Below are 21,716 nucleotides of genomic sequence, written 5' to 3' on the forward strand. Positions count from 1 at the left end.
TCATGTTAGCAGTCACCGTATTCATGTTCTTTATAGATTTGCATTCAGCTATGGGTTCTAGATTTTGCACTTGATACATTTGGTGGGCATTAACATTTTTGTTGAGAAAGAATGAGAGCTTTTATACTTGCTAGTGCAGTGCTTCATGAGCTAAGATATAGACAGTATCTGAGCCAACTTTATCACTCAGTACAAATAATAGGTCAGGTATTACTTTATCAGGCACTGAGGACCCTGTTGTAGAGATGGTTGAAAAGAAAGAATACACAAGAAGATGTATTCAGATTTTCAAAAAAAAGTCATCTTACTTTCAAATTTCAAAAATGGCTGCTAGCACATTTCTTAGCACCTGTACTTCAGTTGAGGAGTTACCCCAGTGACTTCATTCTACTTTAGTGTTGCCTAAAGGGTTGCAGGTGTCTACCATAAGAACCAGTGGTTACGTTACCTTTCCTACCTTAACACAGAGAAAGCATGGCCCAGTGGTTGGCTCCAGTACCAACAAACTGGCAAACTGGTCAGTGTGATTGTACCTCATTTTATTATACTGGGAATAGTATCGTCACTGCCTTAATGAGATGTTGTAATGATAAATATATTAAAGATTGTGGCTGTTTGCAGACATTAAAAAAAAAAGTGGTGCTTTAAACTTGGCGTGCTCCTGTGCTGAGCCCAGCACGTGCCCAGAAGAGGCATTGTGTTAGTTGGAACCAGCTCGCCCAAAGCGTGTATAAATTGGGCACTAGTGGGGCTTTTTTGGTGCTTTTTTCTAATAGCCAATTGACTCAGCTTTAGATAAAAGTGCCAAACAGCCCTGCTGAAGCACCCAATCTATACAGATGCTGCAGAACCGGGTCGAAGTAACGTGCTGCTTCTTTCAGTAAAGCATGTTTTTTGTTTTGTTTTGTTTTTTAATGTCTGCAAGCAGCCCATGAGTTTGGGTATATGAAAGTCATATACATAGATTCATAGATGTTAGGGTCGGAAGGGACCTCACTAGGTCATTGAGTCTGACCCCCCCCTGCCCTGGGCATGAAAGAGTGCTGGGGTCAGACAACCCCAGCTAGGAGCTTGTCCAGTCTCTTCTTCCCCAAGGTAGGGGAGAACACCACCTCCCTTGGAAGCCCATTCCAGATTCTGGCAACCCTAACTGTGAAGAAGTTCTTTCTAATGTCCAACCTAAATCTGCTCTCCATCAGTTTGTGGCCATTGTTCCTAGTTACTCCAGGGTGTGCCCTAGTAAATAGAGCATCTCCTATTTCAGGGACGGGCAGTTATTTTGGGCGAATGGCTGCTTACTGAGTTTTGGCAAGCCATCGAGGACTGCGTGACAGGCAGCCGGGGCAGATAAATACTAATTTTCTAAATTTTTAGGGGCCCCGTGGGCTGGATAGAATGGCCTGGCGGGCTGCATTTTGCCCACCCCTGTATTCCCTGCTGCCCTCCCCTGATGAATTTATAGGCAGCCACAAGATCACTTCTCTCAGCCTTCTCTTGCGAAGGCTGAAGAGATCTAGGTTCCTCAGTCTCTCCTCGTAGGCCCTTGCCTGCAAACCTCTGACCATACGAGTGGCCCTCCTCTGAACCCTCTCAAGATTCTCCACATCCTTCTTGAAGTGCAGCATCCAAAACTGGACAGTACTCCAACTGCGGCCTGACCAGTGCCGCATAGAGGGGAAGCATCACCTCCCTGGACCTGTTCACCACGTACCTGCTAATGCATGATAAAGTGCGGTTAGCCTTCTTGATCACTTCGTCACATTGACGACTCATGTTTGTCTTGGAGTCAGCTATGAGGACATCTACCTCGACTCCTGCATCTAAGCATTTTGTGACCTGGTCATAAAAAGGAACAAGATCAGTCAGGCAGGATCTACCTGCAGTGAACCTGTGCTGATTTCGTTTCAGCATTATTTCCCCTGCTGGGCTCCCACAAATGTGATCCTTAATGATTTTTTCTAAATTGAATTGACAGGTAGATTCATAATGGCTACACTTTATCTAAAAACAATCTCCCAGAGTACTGTGCAGGCTGGTTCTGAGATAGACATGTCAATAATGGTTATAGGTTTTTGCCCTTGCAGCTCCTAGGTGATCATATTCCTGTGATGTGATGTCACTGCTTTATTGTTTGTTACTGATTAATGAATAAGGGATAATGCCTTCTATTTTAGAAATGTCTTTCCTTCCTGAGGTACCTGGGAGTCAGGGTGTGTTAAGATCTGTCTGGTGGGAGACTCACTGGAAGGTTTGATTCCCCATTACTCTCATCCTGCTTAGTCTATCAGGGCTACATTGGCAGTGATGCTTCGCTTGTCCCCTTAAACTCATCCCCTGTCTACACTGGAGACCAACCCCAGCTTTTGCCTTGCCTTAAATACATTTCTGCTAGTATAAATCCCTTGTATAATGATGGTAAAGATCTAACAGCCACAGTATACGCTTGCAATTTATCCTGCATTCAAACAGGGGTAGTTTCCATAAGTGTAATAGAGCAAAGTGCAAATGCTAGGTGATAGGCTTGTGTGGGTTTCTTCATTCAACTGCAGTGAGTGCTGGCAATTGGTGGCAGTCCATGGTGCAGACTTTCTTAGATGACAACATTCTCTGACTTTCAAATGATTAAGATTTGGTATTGATGACTTCCTGAGGGAACTGGGGTTTTTCTTCTTTTTTTTCCTTCACAGGATTTTGGCTACACTATGTGAGAATGTACCTTTAGTATGGGAAGATGAAATCGGGTCAGACATGAAGTTATAGGCTCCAAGACTAGCAGGAATATCAAAGCTGGAAGTGTTCTAGATGCCTTGGTTCTCTTACTTTCCTATCTGTACTTTCTCAAAGCCTTCAGATAAGATTTTTTTCAAGTAATTTTGCAAGACAGTGTTTGCAGTGTCAGTTCTTCATCCTCAGGACTTTTCTTAGCTTTTCTTATTCCACATACAGTATTTTACTCCTTTTAATCCCATATGAACTCTGAGCATTAGCTTTCATATTTATTTAATTATTACAAAGAAACTCTCCAATATATAGTCAACTTTTGTCTTCTATTTCTGTAATTACCTTTTTGACACAAATCAATAAACATTAAATATATTAGTGCAACTATTTTACAACAGTTAGCTCACTGTCTTTGTTATGAGTAGCTACTTTGTATTAAATGCGTTTTCTTTTGTTCTTTTTAATATTTTATTGCAGAAGTATTAAATTGAAATTGCCAAGCACACAGATGTAAAGAATTACAATACTCATGAAGAAAACACCTGAGACTAATGTGGGACTCATCATTAAAATGATAGAGTAACATTTTGTATTTCACTGTAAATTTTCATGATTTCAGTATGAGTGTTTCTTTTCCTTTTGGGTAGACTGACTCAGGTGGATGCTTGACCTACTTCACATCATATTGTTGCTATTGTTTCTTTGATTATATGCAGTATATGGACTTTGATAGGTTTATTGGGCTTTTTAGAGTAGTTTTATTTTCCCTAGTTTTCAAAGAACCTGTATAATAAAAGAGAAGAGAGAGTGTTTATGATATCTTCTTGTTCCATAATAAAAACAATTAAATGGGAGCATGCTGTGCTTTTCTGATTATGCAACAGTGGTATGAAGGGATTGGATGATTGCTTTAATAATATTTGTCTCCACTGTGTTATTCTTTTCAACAGGCTTTCAGATATTCAAATGGATCAACATGGATGTGCTCAGATCAAGAAAGGAGGCATACTTATGGCAACTAATTGTTCCACACACCTCTACTGGGTCTGTAAAAAACCAGCAGGTATTGATCTGTAGAATGAATAGTTCAGTCCAGGTGGCCTTATGCCCATGACATCTGGGTGTATGATGATAAAAAAAAATACTTTGCCAACAGAATGGACCTCCAGATTTTGGAGATGGACAGTGCTGCACGTTGAAACTTCAAGTGGTATAAATCAGTTTAGCTCATTAATTTCAAAGGATCTCTGGTGATGTATAGCAGCTAATGATCTTGCTCCTTATCTCCACATTGTAATTTTAAAGTAGAAATTACTATGCAAGCAGGGTTTAGAAAAGCATACGAACACACTGTTTTTACCATAATGAATGCGTCTTGAAATGTGATCTTGCAGTTTCTCCTATGGACCAACTCTGAGGAGTAAAATTGTGAGGTACTGTTATGCCATGGTATCTTATGATTATATCACGTGGTGGTTTGGGCATGATTTTAGAAATGGTAATTTTTTAATAAATTGTAGCTAGTGTGTGGCGTTCCTTTTGTGACCACAGAAATTACCAGTTTGATTGTATAAAAGTACTTATCCTACTAGAGGTGTTCATTAAAATAGTATAGATTTCACTTTAAATGAAACCTAGATTTGCCCTGCTGTTCAAGCTTTCCAGTTTTATGTCCTGAAACAAAACTCTAAAGTAATTTTGTACAGCATGGAGCACATTAGAAATTGATGCAGTAACCAATGAAAATCTAATGATGAATGCAGTCTTTAGCTTTGCTCTTCCTGCTCATTAGTTTCTAGGACCCTGATGAAAGAAGCACTTAAACATTAGGTTAAGCTCATTACGAATCAGAATAACACTTAGTGTACTTGAATCCAGTAGATACTTCAGTGTTGTTCTGAAAAGGGGATCCGTTTGCGAGATGGAGCGTAGTTATTCTAGGTGAATAAGTACTGTTTCTAGTTTAATTTCACTAGTTAAAGGAGCTGTTGACCAAGTTAGTGTGCCTTTACTGTTCTCCATTATTCAGGCTCTATGTACTTGCCAGCCTTCTTACAAAAAGTTTCTTTTTCCTTGCAGACGTTGATATTTTCTTGGAGTATCCTGGGAATCTTTTGCTTTCTCTTGCTGAGATAGCTCAGTACAAGACCCTAACGGAAGCCAAGTTCTACTGTGCAGTGACAGAGACGTGTACTGGAATAAACAGTTGGCCATCCAAGTTTTCCCTCGTCTCAGGAACTGAAATGGTGACTGCAACCATTAGAAATACAGTTTACTTGAAAACAAGTAAGAATCCCTTTTTCTGATAATTATTTTTTGATTACACGTATATCATTTTTAAATGAATTGCATTTTGTTTTGTTTTTTATAGTGTGAGCAGAAAGTCACTATAATATATTTCTGTTTCTGTCACTAGTAGGAGTCTACCATAGAGCTGAGCTTGGGAAGTTGAAGTGGGTGCTGGGATTCTATCATTTGTGATTTTGGGCAACTTGGTTAGTTTTCGTCTTCGAATAAATGTAGATGATACTTGCCCACTTTGTAAACTGCTTTGGAATCTGTCACGGGGCAAGATCCCTAGGGTGGCCATGATACCCCTAGTAGCTCTGCAACTGCCCCAAGGGCACCCTCTTGTCTTACCTGCCACGTCTTGATGATAAAATAATAAAATCAGGAGGCTGCCCATGGGTCTTTGCATGGCCTTGGTCTGCCGTACCTCACAAGCACTCACTGGTTCTTGGGCCCTTCACTGGACCTCACTCCTGTACTGTGCCACACAGGAAACCTCAAACTTTATGGGCTAGGTACATGGCTCCAGACCTCTCCTATACCAGTCCCCATGCCTCACAGTTACAAGGATGTTGTTATCTCTGTTGGGGCCTCGGCCTACTTGGCCTCTGCCCATTTAATATGGCTAGACCTTCTAGCCAAGGCCCACTTGGTTGGATTTGGCTCTGAGGCACAAGTGCCAATTGGTTTCTTCTAGTCACTGGGCCCCTGGCCCCTGTCTGTTGGGCCCCTGGACCTTGCTTGACTGCATGCCTCTGGCGCTGGCCCTTTGCCTTGTGTCGCTGCGCCCCTCTGGTGCCAGGCCCTCCGGCCCTTGTCTGGTTGTGCCCCTCTGGGTACTAATGAGGCCTCTGTACCTCCCCTTACAGCCTCATCCCAAACATTGAGTACAAACAGTAATACAAACATAAGTCCCTGGGCTATAATGTAAAAATAATAATGAAACTGCACTCTGCCCCTTTAAGAAGGCAAACTTCCTCCCCTAAGACAGTATGTCCTCTAGCCCTGGGCATCTTGTGGGCTTCTGGGGCATTTTAACATATGCATGCATCGGAGCACTGGGTGTTTTGAAAAGCACCCAGGGCTGCAACACATGCAATTGTGAATGAAAACACTTTGGAGGTGCTTTAGTTCAAAAGCTCACCGCTGCCATTTCCTTAGCACTGACGTGCATTTTGCTGCTTATGCAACTGCATGCGGCGCAGCACAGTTTGTCAGCTTGTGTGCGGAGCAGACTCGATTAATTGAATCTGCTCCGAAGTGTCCGATCTCCGGTGGATCACTGGAAAAAAAGTATGTATATAAATGCCCTTGTAGCCTTACTGCTCTTGTAGGCATCGAAGTAGGCAACCAAACGCCTGTGGGTAGCTCTCTTGGGCAGGGGCTCCTTCCCATGGCAGTCTCCAGAAACAGTAGACTCTGCCAACCCCAGCCCTGAACTTTTATGGTCCCAGGGCTCTGCCTCCTTCCCATCAGCTGATCGCCTGCAGGTGCTGGCTAATTACCTCATTAGCTTGTTGCTCTGGCAGTCTGCAGCTGTGGAGCTCTGTCTAGTCTGCTGGGCTCCCTGGCTAGGCTGCTTCTGCCCTTAAAGGAACAGGCGCATCTTAGTGGCCTGCAACAATCCATGAATGGAACGCAAAAGCTGCAGCAAATCTCGCCTCAGTCCCACCGTTCCAGAGCTCCAGTGGCAACAAAAGCAGTTTGGTTCTATGTGTACAAGTAGGGAAGAGAGAGTTTAATTTGAAGTCAAATTGCAGACAGGGCACCTTAGTGACTGACTCGTTCAGAGAGGCATGAGCTCTTGTAGGCAACAACCTACCTCATTAGATGCCAGGAATGAACATTCAAGGAAGCCTTGTTGGAAAGCTTATTGTTCTGCTTCATGGGGTATAGCTATGTGGTACTGGGCAGGAGTAGACTGCAGCAGCTATTGGCTGATCACAGGGAAGAACATCTGAACTTTTATTTCTTCAGTATATGGAGTACACATGTCTTCAAGGAGCTGTGCTGCATCACTGAAGACATGTATTGTGGGTATGAGACTGAATCTCAGAAGACTGAATTTTGGGGTGCTTCACCTTTTTATAAGGATTCAAAAACTCATGTTATTTTACCCAAATAAGTGCTATTGTAATTGTATATAATTTATATTCTGATTATAAATGGGAAAACATGAAGTGAACCAGTATGCAAGAGCTTTTGGAGGACAGGAAAGTTTAATTAACGATGCATTATACCATAAAATTCTGTAGATCCCTTTAATACTGTTACGTAGTATGCACAGTTCTGACTTCATACTAATAAAATAAATAGTCCAATTTTTAGTTAACTGTAAGTCTTTCTTACTAGTCCTCTAGCAGAATGGTAGGAAACCACAGCAAAGGACTTTTTCCTAAATGTACAGGCCATGTGATGTTTTTTAAGTCGTCAAAACTATAGTAAGTAAATAGCATGCAAAATAAAGGTAAATGCTCTTTCTCAGCTGTCTGGGTTAGATTCTTTACTCATGCCCTTCTTCCTAGGTAAGTTCAGACTGTGGCAGTCCGCTTGGTGGATTAACTGGCAATGAAACAAAGACCACCTGGCAAGCAAACCATGTTTATAACTTCTACCCATGGCAGCTGTATCCAAATTTAGAAAGGCTTTTCTCTCAGATTGTGATGAGGGTATAAATCCATTTGGGTTCCTTGCACTAAGCCAGTCACATCAACAAACGGTTATATTCTGACATATTATGGTGTCTTTAGGACTTTTGATAAGTAGCTGTAGGATATGAACATTTTAAAAAATGGATTACATCATTTGATAAAAATATTATAGTATGGATTGGAATATAGGATGCAGGGCACATCTATACAAGATGCTTTACTGTGTGATAGAGCTAACTACTGCGCAGTAAGCATCTGTGTCTACATGTGCAGATGCTTACTGTGTAGTAATTGGCTCTAATTGTGAGTAAATATGCTACCTGCAAATACAAGTAGTAAATTTACTCAAGATTACTGCGTAGTAGTGCATATGTAGAAGCCAAATGTGCTGTTGGGCAGTACGGGGTAGGAGATTTCTCCCTGCCCCTGGGAGCTGTCTGCTGCTGGGGCGGGCTCTGCCACTGGAACCCGGACAGAGCGGCAGGGAGTTCCCAGCCCCAGCTCTGTGATTGGGGTGGGCAGGGCTGGGGTGCTTATCTCTCAGCGCCAGCTCCAGGGTCACAGGGCCAGCACTGGGAGGTTCTTTGGGCTAAGAATAAACGAGCTATTTGCAGTCTATATAAAACAGAGGGCTTGTGGAAGATCGTAATCTATAAATAGACTCAAAGTTAGTGGTATAAATGAAGAAAGGGAATTATTCACAGCTTAAGAAGATGGCCCAAAGGTAAGGAAGAAAAAATTTAGGGAAGATTTTTTTTTTACCAGCAATTAGGCAGTACGATTAACTCCTAGGGGAAAGAGTTAAGGTGACAGCATCTTTGCAGATACTCAGAAATGGGTTAATTAAGAAGTTTGTGGCAGTAATGTAGGAGGCAGTCTCTTACAATGCTAACTTCTTTCTGATGACCCCTGTCAGTTTCTCAACATTGAATGAATTAGTCATTGAATAGACTGAAATGAAGAAAATGTTTTTCATTGTACTTACCAAAGAAGATATCCCTGGTTAGGCAGGTTTAGAATCTCCCAGGTACTTAGTGGCTTCACCATTTCAGTGATCTGACTTTCTTAAACATGTAATGCTTCAATAACATTGTTTTAATTTAAAATGTAAAGGACTGTGATAGAGTCTGGTAAATTCTTAATGTAGTGTTGTCATATTTTTGGTGTTGCATTTTAAATGCATTTTGCTCTTTAGAAAACAATTTCTAAACAATTTGATTTAACTAAAGAAGAATTTGAACTTGTTTTTTGAAAAAAAAAAAAACCTTAAAAAAAGTATCTACCCTGGCTACCTAAGGAACTGGGATCTCAGATCTGAGTCTCTAAAGGTTAGATTCTTGAGTCCCAGTACGGATTAATAATATAACTGGCTTTACATTCATAGGTGCTGAACATACTTGGCTATCTTTTAATTTTAAAGAACTCATCATCTTATTACAGAAGTGTACGTATAGATTTAGGTGCTTAGTTTTTAGGCAACCCCATTTAGAAATTTTGACTTAAACGCTTTGGCCTGGGCTCCTTTGATCTGATTCCCCCTTCCACCACATTGATATTTTGTGGGTGACTTTTTGGCTCAGAAGGTAACGTTGATTGTAAGGATGACAAAATATTTGCTCTGAAATGTGTGACATTAGAAAATAGAGCTGTGTGATTAAGACAGTTTATGTCATTTGAAACCCAGATGCTGCTAGCTGTTTTTATCCAACACACACTCTTATCTTGTTCTCACTCATGGTAATAATGCCACTGTGTGCATAGGAGATTGTAAAGAAAATGAGAATTAAAATGAAAGAAATCATTATTCAGAGTTGTAAACCTACTGTTAATATTTGAAACGTTTTGTGTTTCCCAATCTGAAGGCTGTGTTTCTGGGCAATATGGATATGGATGTAGGGAAGCCTGCCCCAACTGCCGTAATAACCTACCTTGTAATAGCTTGACTGGGATTTGTGATGAAAACACCCGTTGTCTTGCTCCCTTCAGCACAAGGAGTTGTGTAATAAGTAAGTTCTAACAAAGGGTGCCATGAAACAGCTGCTTTTATACTGCGTTTTCTGGTTGTAATCCACATAAAAATTAGCTGGTTTGGTTTTGGGATCAGGGAAGACATTGACATGAGTCTAGAAGCTCTTGCCCAAGCTCTTTCATTTTTCACTGGTTAGTCTTTGAATCTTTGTTTATGTGTATGGGTTGGTGTTTAACAAGAGACCTAGAATATCGACTTGCCCTGAAGCTTCTGCTTCCCAGCACTTCACAGTGAGCTTGATTGCTGCCTCCTTCATGAAAGAACCTACAGTGATTGTGTTGGATGCTACCATTTTCCTATAACATAAAGAACAGGTAGAGCAGCAGTGCAGGCTTCCCAATTTAATGTGCCAACAGCTGTGGCCTTCATGCACATTTAATTTAGTTGGCTAAGACTGTTATAAGTTTTTGTGCCAATGTATGAGTGAGATGGCTTCTTTTCTTGCCTCATATTTTTTCCCCTAGTTAATCTGCTTTGCTGTTACATAGACAATAAAATTTGACCCTGGTTCCCCACTGTGAAGACAGTCCCCAGTAGGGGTAGCACTGCCATAGTCAAGTTTTATATTACCGTTATTTACTGTTACAAGTGCAAAAGATGTGGATGAAGTACACGGGACTCTCTCTACTCCAACTTTTACCAGCTCCCTTGGAAATTTTGGCTCACTGGTATAAGTTTGAGAAGCCATGAAAGCAGCACCTTAATTATATCTCTTGATCAGATTTATGTGTATGATCATTTACTTGCATTTGCTTTTGTCCCAAAACTCAAAATGCAGTAAGTACCAGATTTCTAAACATGGAGAAGAATCACCTATGTCCAGGGAAGCTTAAACTCTTACAGGCAAAGACAGAACAAGGGAAGAGATATAATGTACAGCAAAGTGATGGGAATGATCTTAGATTCATAATTTACTCATGTAAGAGGGTTTTATTGTTTTGTTTTTGAAGTTTTATATGCTTAGTTCCCACCCATCCTGACAATTCACTTGTCCTATGCATCAATTTCCAGCTGCAGAACCAATATCTCTCCCTCCCTCCTTAAAGTCGAACAGCTTATGTATGAAGTAAACAAATAAAATCAGATGACTGAAACAAGTACAGTGAAGTAAGAGCTGTGTTGCATAGTATAAAGTTACTGTAGGGAGAGGAAAACCCTATAAAGAAGTTATGTGAAAGAACACCTGCATTTTGCATCAGCACTTAAATTTTGCTCTGAGCAGTGCATTTTTATCAGTAAATATGCTAAAAACAGAAGCAGCTAGCGTAACATGTCCACACTGAAGCAGTGTTATTTATCATGGAGGCCTGAGAATAATAGGCAACATCATCATAGAGGTCGGGGTATAGGATTAAGCAAACTAATAATCTTTGTTCCTTTAACACCTTTTGTTCCAAATGCACACTTAATAAGATATATAGATAGGTAACTGGTGCTGCAGACAGGAACAGTGGCCTGATTCTCCAGTAACTTCATTGAAGCTAGTGGGATTGCATCAGTGTAAAAGTGACCTGGTGCATGGAACAGTAAGACCTTTGCAAACTGTACAGATGGAGCTACAGCCATGTCCGGAGAGCAGCAGCTGAGCTACTATTTACACAGGAGATGCTGTTCAAAGCTAGTGTTTCAAGAGATTTTTCACTAAATAAACCAGGGCTAATGCCACATTAAAATTAGTATAGTGACTTGTCTGTACAATCTAGAAATTGTATTTTCTATATGTGAGAAGATTCACACCTTACTCTCTCATCCTTCAAAAAGTCTTATGACTTGATGACAGGACCCTTGTGCACCTAAGTATTTTTAGGATCACAGTCTTAACAAAGGTGCTGACATGAGTCCAGCTGTCTCTCATGTGCACACAATATAGGTTTTATGGCTTACTGGTCTACCACCAATGTCTGTGTGTAGCCTTCTCAGGACAGGTAAAGCAGTAGCTGCAGTGGACTTTTTTTAATGCCTGTCACCTTGCACAGGTCCTGCACAAAGCCTATGAATCACCCAAATCCCACTTTTGCTGCCAAAGGAAGGCATAAGTAGGTCTTTGAACTGAATAAACTCTGTATCAGCCCTTTTCACAGTGAGTATTTTTCACTTAAAATGAAATGCATGCTATTTTGTGAATGCAAGGAATGTTGAGATTTTTGTAATGGTAAATGTCTGTAATTTTATTTTTGACATGACACACCAGTGCTGTCTTTATTTTTGTTTTTGTTTTTAGGCACAGTCAGTTTAAAATGTCCAGAACTTGGTTGGCAATACTGGAAGAGGTATTGTTACTTTATCCTTCCAGCTAATTGGAAACCTTGGAAGGATGCCAATACTACCTGCAGTCGGTACAGAGGTGCTGAACTCCTTTGGTTTGAAAGTGTGGAAGAACTGGTACAGTTATTAAGATAATCCCTTTTCTCCTGTTCAGAATAGTGGCACTGTAAAGGTGTTATAGTAGAGGCTGTTCTTTTCACACTTACATGGAACACTAAACATCACAAAGGTTGTACATGTGAAGAATATGCTTCACTAGGCATCCAGGGAATTTGTTTGACCTTGATGGGGATTTTCTGGCATGGAAAGCCAGCATATTTGGACTCTTAGATAACACCCTTTTTCCCTTCTCGTAGTTTAATTTCTTTTCTTTTCTTATTTGGATAAAAATAATCAACCCACAGATGCCTTTTATTTCCATGTTCCTTTTTATTTCTGAAAACTTGTTTGCAGACTTGGATAACAGCAGTTGTGTTTGGAGAAACATGGACAGGATTGCAAGATATAAATCAAGATGGTATCTGGGCCTGGGCACATGAAGATAGTGCATCTAGTGTTTTGCCATGGTTTGTATATGAAATAATTAGGAGTTGTTCTGATGTTTAGTTTAATGTGTTTGTGCTACAAAAGCACAGTAAAACAGAAGTCTTACCTGTTTTACTATGCAGATGCAAAAGAAATCTCAGTTTTATTACAGCCTTAGACATATAGTTAACTTGAATATTTCGTTAAAATCTTATGAAGTCCATTCCACTCAGTACAGGAAAATATTTAGGCATTGTTTCATAGAACACTGAATATATATGTATATTTATGAACAGGATGTATATATTAATATCATATTTACAATCACATTAGGAGGCCCAATTTAGACCTCTCTTGATTCATGCAGAAATAAGGCATGTGATTGAAAAAAGGCATTACAGTTCAGCGAGTGTAGTCTTCATCATCCTGTACATAAATTTGTGAACTTCTTCTGAAAGCTAGTTAGGTTGTCTCCTTCAACTACCCCTATTAACAGGATATTCCAGAACTCTACTTCTCTAATGGAAAGAAGCCTTCTTCTGATTTCCAACCTAACTTTTATTTGTGTTCAGATTTGGCCTATTTTTTTTTGTGCCCGCATTTTCCTAAATAGCTTTTCTACCATCCTCATGGAAAAACAATCTTGTCTCTTCTCAGCTTTCATTTTTTTTATACACAAAACAAACCAGCCTTTTAGACTGCTCCTGTCATATAGGCTCTCCATTCTCTCAATATGTAGTAGTAACCACTCTCTTCACCTGTTTGTCTGAATTCCTCTCTCTTGTGCATAGTCATCCAGCATATTGTACACAATATTTCTGTATAATACTTTAAACTAGGGGTCACAGCAGTGGTTTGTGTTGCGCTGTATTGTGCTCAGGCCAGGCGACGGCGCTGGGAGGGGAGACCATGGCAAATTTTTGGGGGCCAGCAGCCCCCCATGTAGCCCCGCTCCCAGTGCTGTCTGGCACACCTCAGCCTCAACTTGCAGCCAGCCCAGCCAGCGTGCAGATCCAGGGGCACACAACCCTCATTCACCCCCTTCCCTGCACCCCCTGGGCAAACTGCTCGCAGCTCCACTGCCCTGGCTGTACAGGGCCTGCCCCTGCTCCAGCTCTACTCCCTCCCTCCCTGCCTTTGGGGGTGAGGGTGCAGATTGAGGCCCCAGCGGTGATGGAGGAAGTGGAGCGAGGGTTGGGGCCTCAATCTGCTCTGCTTCCCCCCTCCAGCCCTCTCCCCTTCCCCACCCCTTCCCCCACAGACTTATGGACTGGGGAGGCATGCTCCCAAATATGTTTTTCTTCCTTTGCCTAGATCTGCCCCCACTTCCTTCCTCACTGAATTACCTGCTGTGGGGGTGGAGGGTGGTGCACAGTAGATCTTAGGTTACTTTTAAATGCCAAAGTTGATCTACTTAAAAAGGTTGGAGACCACTGCTTTAAACAATATAAAATCATTGTAGTGGTATAATTCCAAACTTAAACTCATTCAATACAGGCAGTGGTCCAGCTGCATGCCTAGCTTTGATTGTACCAGTTAATAATTCTTTGTCCTTTCTTTTGCATCTCTTGTAATATCTGACATTTTAAAACACTTTTATCGTTAAAAATCCATTTGTCAGAGTGGTGAGTGGATACTGTTCTCTATAACAATATAGAAGGAGGGGTTTTTTTGGAATCTTATTTTGTCTTATATTCTAGGAACGCCATAGACTGTTGATGAGGAAATTCTCCCCCTTTCTCACTGCTGTTTTTTTTGTTAATCCTGGTGGGCAGTCAGAGACAGTTTTCATATTAAATTCTAGTAATTTTTATTCCTTTGCAGTTGATTATTTTTTCCATGTCTCTTCCTACTCATGTTCATTGTTTTTGCTGTCCTTCCCTCAATCCATCCCAGTTTACTGACATCTTAGGTGAGTTAGATACAGTCCAAAAAGAACTGATGCCCTGAATTGTGTTTTTATTTTCTGCAACAGGCTAGTTCTAAAAAAGAAGAAAAGACAGCATAGATGTGTTGAATTGACAGCTGATAAATACGTGTCTGTAGCAGACTGTAACAAAGCCAAGGGGTGGGTGTGCAAAAAGGCAGCAGAACCAGGTTTGAAGTCTGTTGATTTTATATTAATTTTTTGTGGAATTTCCTTTGACCAGTGGGCCAGTATGTGAAAGGTTTAAATATGAATTGAATAATGCCTATACCTTGTTCTGTCTTTGCATGGGGAAGAATTTCTACTTTATCAAAATTAGCTTACCCTATGTGGTTGAAGATTTTATTGTATTTCCCAAAGGGCAGAAACATTGAGCACTGATAGAAGCATCCTATAAAGTGTCTCAAAAAGTTTCACTAGAGCTTATTCAAATCATTCCAAAAATGAACTCTAATAACTGCATGTGAGTTCATCAGAATGCGCTGAGGTTTTAAATACAGTTTTAACACAGCCTAGAGAAAGAGACAGTATGAGTTGTATGTGAATAGACATAATCTAGTCATATAACTTATGCCGAGCAAACGAATGTGGAATAACAACAAACCGACTGTTAAGACCAAGGTCAAAGTATATCATGCTTGCATCATCAACGCCCTTTTATATGGCAGTGAATCCTGGATTACACTCTACTCAAGAAAAAGCACCTCAACAGCTTCCACTTACATTGCCTTTGCCTCATTCTAGAAATTTCCTGGTGGGACAGAGTTGCCCATGCTGAGGTCTTGGAACATGCATCCGTTTTCTTCTCAGTCAGCATTATGTGCAGAGAATGGACAGTGGCCCAAGGATCTCTTGTATGGAGAACTCTTAACAGGAAGGTGACCATGTGGGCATCCTGATCTCTTTCAAACATGGTTGCAAGAGAGATTTGAAGGCAATGAACACTGAGCCAAATGACTGGGAGAAGATTGTTGAAACGAGGATTGAAGCACTTGGAAACAGCCTTTGAAGCATGAAATAAAGGCTTTTGAGGAAAGGAGAGCCCCATGTTCAGAGGAGAGAAGAAACCTTGGGAAGAACCTGCATCCCATTCATGACTGTTAGATATGAAATTCACATGTGAACAGTGCAGAAGGGACTGTTGTTCAAGAGTTGTGCTCTTCAGCCACACTTGCAGGTGTTCAACAAGATGTTGTCTCAGTTCAATTCTGTTGTCTTGTAAGACAGACAGATGCCTTTAACAGCCTAGAGAAAGAGACAGTGGGCATGTCTACATGTGCTATTAATGTGATTAATAGTAAATTAATTAATATGCTTATTGCATAGTACATTACTATACGGTAAGCCTTCCTTGGGGGCATGACTATACTTGCACCCTGTTGGGAGCAAATCTGCTCCCAACAGAAGCAGCCCAATACAGAGATGTTCTTGCCCTGCTGCCCCCCTGCAGCAACCAGGGGGAGGGAGCTCCAGGCTCCCTGGGGTGCTAGCCCAGGGGTTGGTCCTGATGTATACCAGGATGGGAGACAGCTGCTGCTGCAGTGGGCAGAGCTCTGCCAGCCCCATGCACGTTGGGACACAGCTGCCAGCGAGCCCCCATGCCCAGTAGGGTTTTCCCATCAGTTGGCTCACTGGGACCTCATTGGGGCGGCTGCTGGTGAGCCCAAGCTGGGCAGGGATTCCCCTCCCAGCAGTGGGCTGGCTGGGACCTGTCCCATTCCAGAGGGCTCCCTGATGGCTGAGCGAGTCAGTGAGCTCCCAGCTGAGTGAGGAAGCAGATAGCTCTCCAGTCCCAACGCTGCTCAACTTCTGGCTTGTGTGGGAATCTGGAAGCCACACAGCACCAGGGTGGGGATGAGGGGCAAAGAGCAACCTCCCCCCGGTGCTAATTGGCTCCTGGGGAGAGCCGGAAGCAGAGCAGCACCAGGATGGGGGACAGAGAACTCCCTCATTCCCTGTGGCCCTCAGCTGGTGTAGCTGACTGGGAGCAATTTTGTTATCAGTCAGCATCTACATGAGTGTTGCTGCATTGTAACTACTGTATAGTTAATTTAGTACCTGTATTTACTCAAGGTTTCCCTCAAGCACAGAGGCATTGACACCAACAGCTAAGAGGAGCAAGATGCTGACCGTTCGGTGTGGCACCATGTGGTCCACCAAGGTGTACACCACTTTGAAGCCCAACGACTCAATACTGAGCCAGAACTGCACGGGTGGAGGAAAGAGAAGGAGACCAGCTGAGGGATGTGAATCCCACTCCCCCATGCAACAACATGCCCCCATTGCCGAAGAACGTGTGTATCCAGAATCAGGCTCCTCAGTCACCTGAGGACCCATCAAGCCTGATGGACGTCATCCTCGTCTGTGAGGGACTGCCAATAATGACAACGACCATGCAGTAGATTAGTAAAGCTTCTCATGTAGACGTGCCCAGTATAATTTGTATGTGAACAGACATTGTCAATACAAGCTGCTCCTTGATACTGCTGGGCATCTGAAGTTTTATAGAAAACATAACGTTGTACATATTTTCCAGAAATGGCTCCTATTAGCTTTATTATTATTTATGTTTAAATGTTGGCTGTGAAGAAATGCAAAAAGGGTCTCATGTTTCACTGTCAGCAAATAGCTGGTATTTACAGACTGTGCTTAATGACTATTCATATACGGAATTAAACATCTTAAGGTAGTTGAGTAATGACTCTTAGCCATTCCATTAAAATCTCAGATGGTAAAGGGTAGTGAATATGAACTGCAATACATGTACATTTTATCAATATACATTAATCTGTAACTATCACCTCATCTGTTATATACTGTGGCAGTCTTCCAGTAAACCATCAGTGAGTGAAACTTTTTTCTTTCTTCAGATCTTGACGTGTTCATGGGCTTTTGGGATACAGTAACAGTCTCTCCAACATTGAGACTGTCTAATAACTACACTAACCATACATTGGCCAGAGAACAATGTGTAAAGCAGAAACGTGGGTGCCTTGGCTATATGCTTTGGAGAGATGTTTATTTACTGATAAATAACTCTGAATTGGTTATTGGTGGATTTGCACCCAGTGTCACATACCTAAAATCAGGTAGTATACCTTATTTGGATATATCAGTAAATTCCCCCCCCCCCCGTTAAATAAAATGTCTTCATATACCAGCTAGCAGCATGAGGCTTAAGTGGATACTATGCATAGTTTTTAAAAATTCTGTTTTGGCTTAAATTCTAGTGACCCCTAGCTGAAAATTGCTAACATTTCATTTATTGTAAAGAGAAGGAACAACTTATTCAGCATGTTTTCTATGAGAAAATGTCCATTCTAACCATAACGTTTTTTTCCCAAGATTGGTATGTGTTTCATTTTTTTTGAAGCTTGTAATGTTGGATACTATGGACTGTCATGTGAACAGGAGTGCTCACGTTGCTATTGGGACATGCCATGCAATAGCATATCTGGAGAGTGTGTGGACAGTGTTGTTTGTGCTGCACCAGAAGATGTAGGGGCCTGTGATTTAGGTAAGCATTTATTTTAAAATCTTATCTGTTTGATAATTGGGATTAAAACTGAGCGTTCCTTCTTCCAAAGGTTTAAATAAAAAACCCATAATGCGGTAGTGGATCCAGCTCTTCCATGATTTTTTTATTTTTATGGTATGCAGTGTTTCCTTATAGCCAAATAAGCTTACATGGGAACATGAAGATAGTGCCTCTGGTTTTTTGCCATGGTATGTATATGAAGCAATCAGGGTATTCTGGTGTTCAGGTCAATATGTTTGTGTTACAAGGGCATAGTAGAATAGCAGTGTTATTTAAAACAGCTCATTTTATAGTATGTTATTTTTCTTATTTTTAAATTTGTGGGAAAGCTTCATTAGTATGCAGTAAGGCAGAATCTGCATTTGCCTTCACTAGTGTACTTTAACACTAGTAAACTCCATCAAATTGCCTTCCACTGTTGTCATTCAGTGGTAGAATCCTTGCCCTCCATGTGGGAGACCAGGGTTTGATTCCTGGACATGCATATAACTACAGCCATTGAGCCACTGAATGGCCAGACTTGGTCTGGCATTAGGATCCTGTCTCAATGGTCTGAAGGGGGGATGGGAGGTCTGGGCAGCCTCCCCTCCTCCATACTCCTGCCTAGGTGTATGCGTTAAAGGGCCTGGTGACCTGTCATGCATACACCATGATCCAGAAGGATTGATGATTGTCTACTAAACTATCAAATTGGGGTAGTCATGCCAGATCTACTCTAATATATAACAGAATAAAGGTGACAAATCCTTCGTATAAGCAGATTGGCTTTACTGACATTCAGTGTAGCTATAATAATAATAGGCTTATTCTGTCTGTCTGGAGCACTCTTGATAGATTGTCTCAGCAGCTAATCACAACGCTTACTGAAACAAGCAATACAGACAGAATAGCCATGTTATTCTTATAGATCCTGAGGCATTTTAAATAGATCTGCAGGCAAGTCAGAGCTAGAATGAAGCACTGGGGTCCCCCACTGCAGAGTGGACAGGCTTCACTGAAGGGGAGGGAAGCCTTGAGGCCCCAGGGGGTGCTGCCGTGGTGGAGGGAAGCACCAGGGTCCCCTGCAGCTTGCAGCTCGGGCTGCATGATCCTCCAGCTGCAGGAGACGCAGGCAGGCTCGGGGGGCAGAGATCGGGCCCCTCGCCGCTTCCCCTCACCCCTGCTCAGTGGAGCCTGCCCATCAGGTCATGCAGTCCCTGAGCTGCGGGGGGGAGAGTGGAGCAGTACTTCCCTCTGTGGCGGCAGTGCCCCCTAGGGCTGCCCAGATGGGGTGCTAGCTGTGCAGGTGCAGCCCCAGGTTGCAGACAGCACCCACTGGATCCAACGGTGCATGGGGCACTGGAAGCCTGCGAGTGCCCAGGGAACCTTAGGCTTGGCAGGCTTCCAGCACCCTGTGTACCATCCCTGCCACCTGGGACTGCCCGGGAATGGCTGGCTGCCCCGGGAAGGCAGCAGGAGGGTGGCTAGGTGTGCTGGCAGCTGGAGAAGGCAGTGGGGATGGTGTATGGAGCACTGGAAGCCCACCAAACCTGGACTTCGCCAAGCACACCCGAACTTCCAGCGACCTGTGTACCATCCCTGCTGCCTACTCTGGATAGGGCCCTTGTACACATGAGGAATATCGCTGTTATTTGTTACCTCGCAAACTAAAATACGTGGGATGTGTTTTAGTTTGCTACATAAAAAAGTACAGTGCTACATATCGCTGAATGTGTGCACTGTTACGAAACGTAATGGCAACATGCTGCCGAGTGTGTACACTGTTACTCAGTTAAACCATTATAAAGGGAAATTTCCTCACGTGTACAAGGGCCCGTTCTCTGACTATGAGCGAATCACAACGCCAGACTTCTGACAGAATATGTATTTATATTCCTCAGCCTATGTTTACACATGGACAGCTTTATATGTAGCCTTGTCAAGGGTGAGAATTTTTATTCTGTTTGAATTATTCAGTCAAAGGATAACTAAAAATCCTGTATTTAAAGAAATACTTTTGCAATAAAAATTTAATTGCAAATGTTTTGCGAGTTAAAGCTTTTCTATATTGAATTTCTTCCACGTTCTCCTGAAGAGAGAAATAGAGAGCTTTTCACTGTGCTGCCTGTAGAAGAATCATGTTTAATAAATGCATTTCAAACATCTCTTTCTAATACTTGGGGAAGAAAGCGTTTAAACCAATCTGGGCAAAATCAAAGGGATGCAGTCAAGACTGATGAAACTGACACGTGTCTGGATTAATAGACCTGGCTCCTTCCCTTGCTGTACCTGTTTCTGTGGAATTTTTCAGGTGCTAAAATTACATTTCAGAACCTTGCCATCTCATGTGCTTGCATCTTCTGGCCTGTGCCTGGGAACAGATAGTCATAGAGGAGTAGTGGTGTGGTGTGGAGATTTTAGGCCTGGTTTTTCTTGTGTTTCCCTGAGAAAGTACTGTATTTTCTCACATATTATATACATTTCCTCCCAAAATCAGCTTCCCCCTCCCCCCCAAAAAAATGGGGGATGCTTATTAAGTGGGAAAGCTATTTCTCTGTCCAGGAGAACAGCTGCGTTATTACTATTCAGGTAGCTGAGGGAAAAACTAAATGGCTCATTGCTCTTCACTGTACAGGTGTTAACAATCATCTCTTCTTTATATTGGTGTTGATGTTCCATTAATCAAGCTAACCTTTGCTGTCTGCTAGGTGCTGGCTGGTCTCTCTACTCTTATTTCATAGCCTTTTCAGTATACAAGCATCCATGGAGATCAGTCTTCAGCAGCAGCTAAGGATTTGGCTGTAGTTAAGCCTGTACTATATTCCAGGGTGGGTTGTTTGTGTGAAATGTGTCTGTTTTCTCAGAAGAACATAAGAACACAGGACGTGCTGTATTAGGTTGGACCAGTAGTCCATCTAGTCAAGAATGCTTTCTTTTTAAAGGAGAGTGCTTTCTTCAGAAGAATAGCCTAAGGTCTAAGTACCACTATCATTTCCATCTTCCAGCCAGGGCCTCAATGGTTCCATGACTTTGAGCTGGTTCTCTGCATAGGTGTGAATTTCCATGTCAGGCCTGGGGTGAACGTCATCCTTTTGCAGCAGGTCTCCTGCTGTTGGCAGTGATTACTAAACTGGCATTTACATGAGTATTTGCTCAGTTTAGCCCAAACAAATTAATATTTTTGTGTATGAATATTGATATGGCTGCCAGGTTTGTGGGCATGATAAAAAACACTAGTTAGATATATAGCCTCAGGAAGTAAAACAGTTGCCAGTCTCTTTCAGTTTTCTAGAAGTAATTACACAACACAATATCTAAAAAGCTGTTAGAATAGAAATGGGAATAAAAACAGCTATGTCGGGAGAGGAGCATGAGAAGCCAGATATCCCAGGGAAAAAAAAACTTTTTAGCCTTAAAAGGAAGCTGTTTTATAGGATTTGCCATTTTCTCTTTTCTTTTAATGTCAGGCAAGTACAGCTTGAAGTGTCCTCTTGGTTTTGGCTGGTGGTACAGGAATGGATGGTGCTACCTTATAGAAGGCAACAGAAGTTTGAGCTGGATGGAAGCCAGGCTGTTTTGTAGCCATTTTAAAGGAACAAGTCTGTTGCAGCTGGAATCCTCTGCTGAAAAGGTTTGACCAGGAATAGTTTTCCTCTTACTTGGGAAGCAGTCTGATGCTTTCTTGTAATGGAGACCATGGAAGGTACCGTATTTCACAGTGCATAGCAAGGTTTGAAGCCCAATTCTTAACTCTTAAAATTCAACCTCGACTTACACATGGTACCCTGTGAG

At 42.0% G+C, this 21,716-nt stretch overlaps 1 protein-coding gene across 1 annotated transcript in view; it reads left to right on the forward strand.

Moving 5' to 3' along the window:
* LOC149856282 (macrophage mannose receptor 1-like) overlaps positions 1-21,716 on the forward strand; it is a 65,700-nt gene that overhangs the window by 473 nt on the left and 43,511 nt on the right. The window contains exons 2-10 of the mRNA XM_090065256.1: positions 3,672-3,784; positions 4,801-5,007; positions 9,524-9,667; positions 11,912-12,072; positions 12,409-12,521; positions 14,456-14,577; positions 17,278-17,496; positions 17,781-17,924; positions 21,392-21,555. Of these exons, the coding sequence (XP_089921382.1) occupies positions 3,672-3,784; positions 4,801-5,007; positions 9,524-9,667; positions 11,912-12,072; positions 12,409-12,521; positions 14,456-14,577; positions 17,278-17,496; positions 17,781-17,924; positions 21,392-21,555 (1,387 nt within the window). The remainder of the gene's footprint in view (positions 1-3,671; positions 3,785-4,800; positions 5,008-9,523; positions 9,668-11,911; positions 12,073-12,408; positions 12,522-14,455; positions 14,578-17,277; positions 17,497-17,780; positions 17,925-21,391; positions 21,556-21,716) is intronic.

Source organism: Crocodylus siamensis, chromosome 10, assembly GCF_052110815.1.
Source record: "Crocodylus siamensis isolate JL-2025a chromosome 10, ASM5211081v1, whole genome shotgun sequence".
In the NCBI taxonomy this organism is placed as follows: domain Eukaryota; kingdom Metazoa; phylum Chordata; order Crocodylia; family Crocodylidae; genus Crocodylus; species Crocodylus siamensis.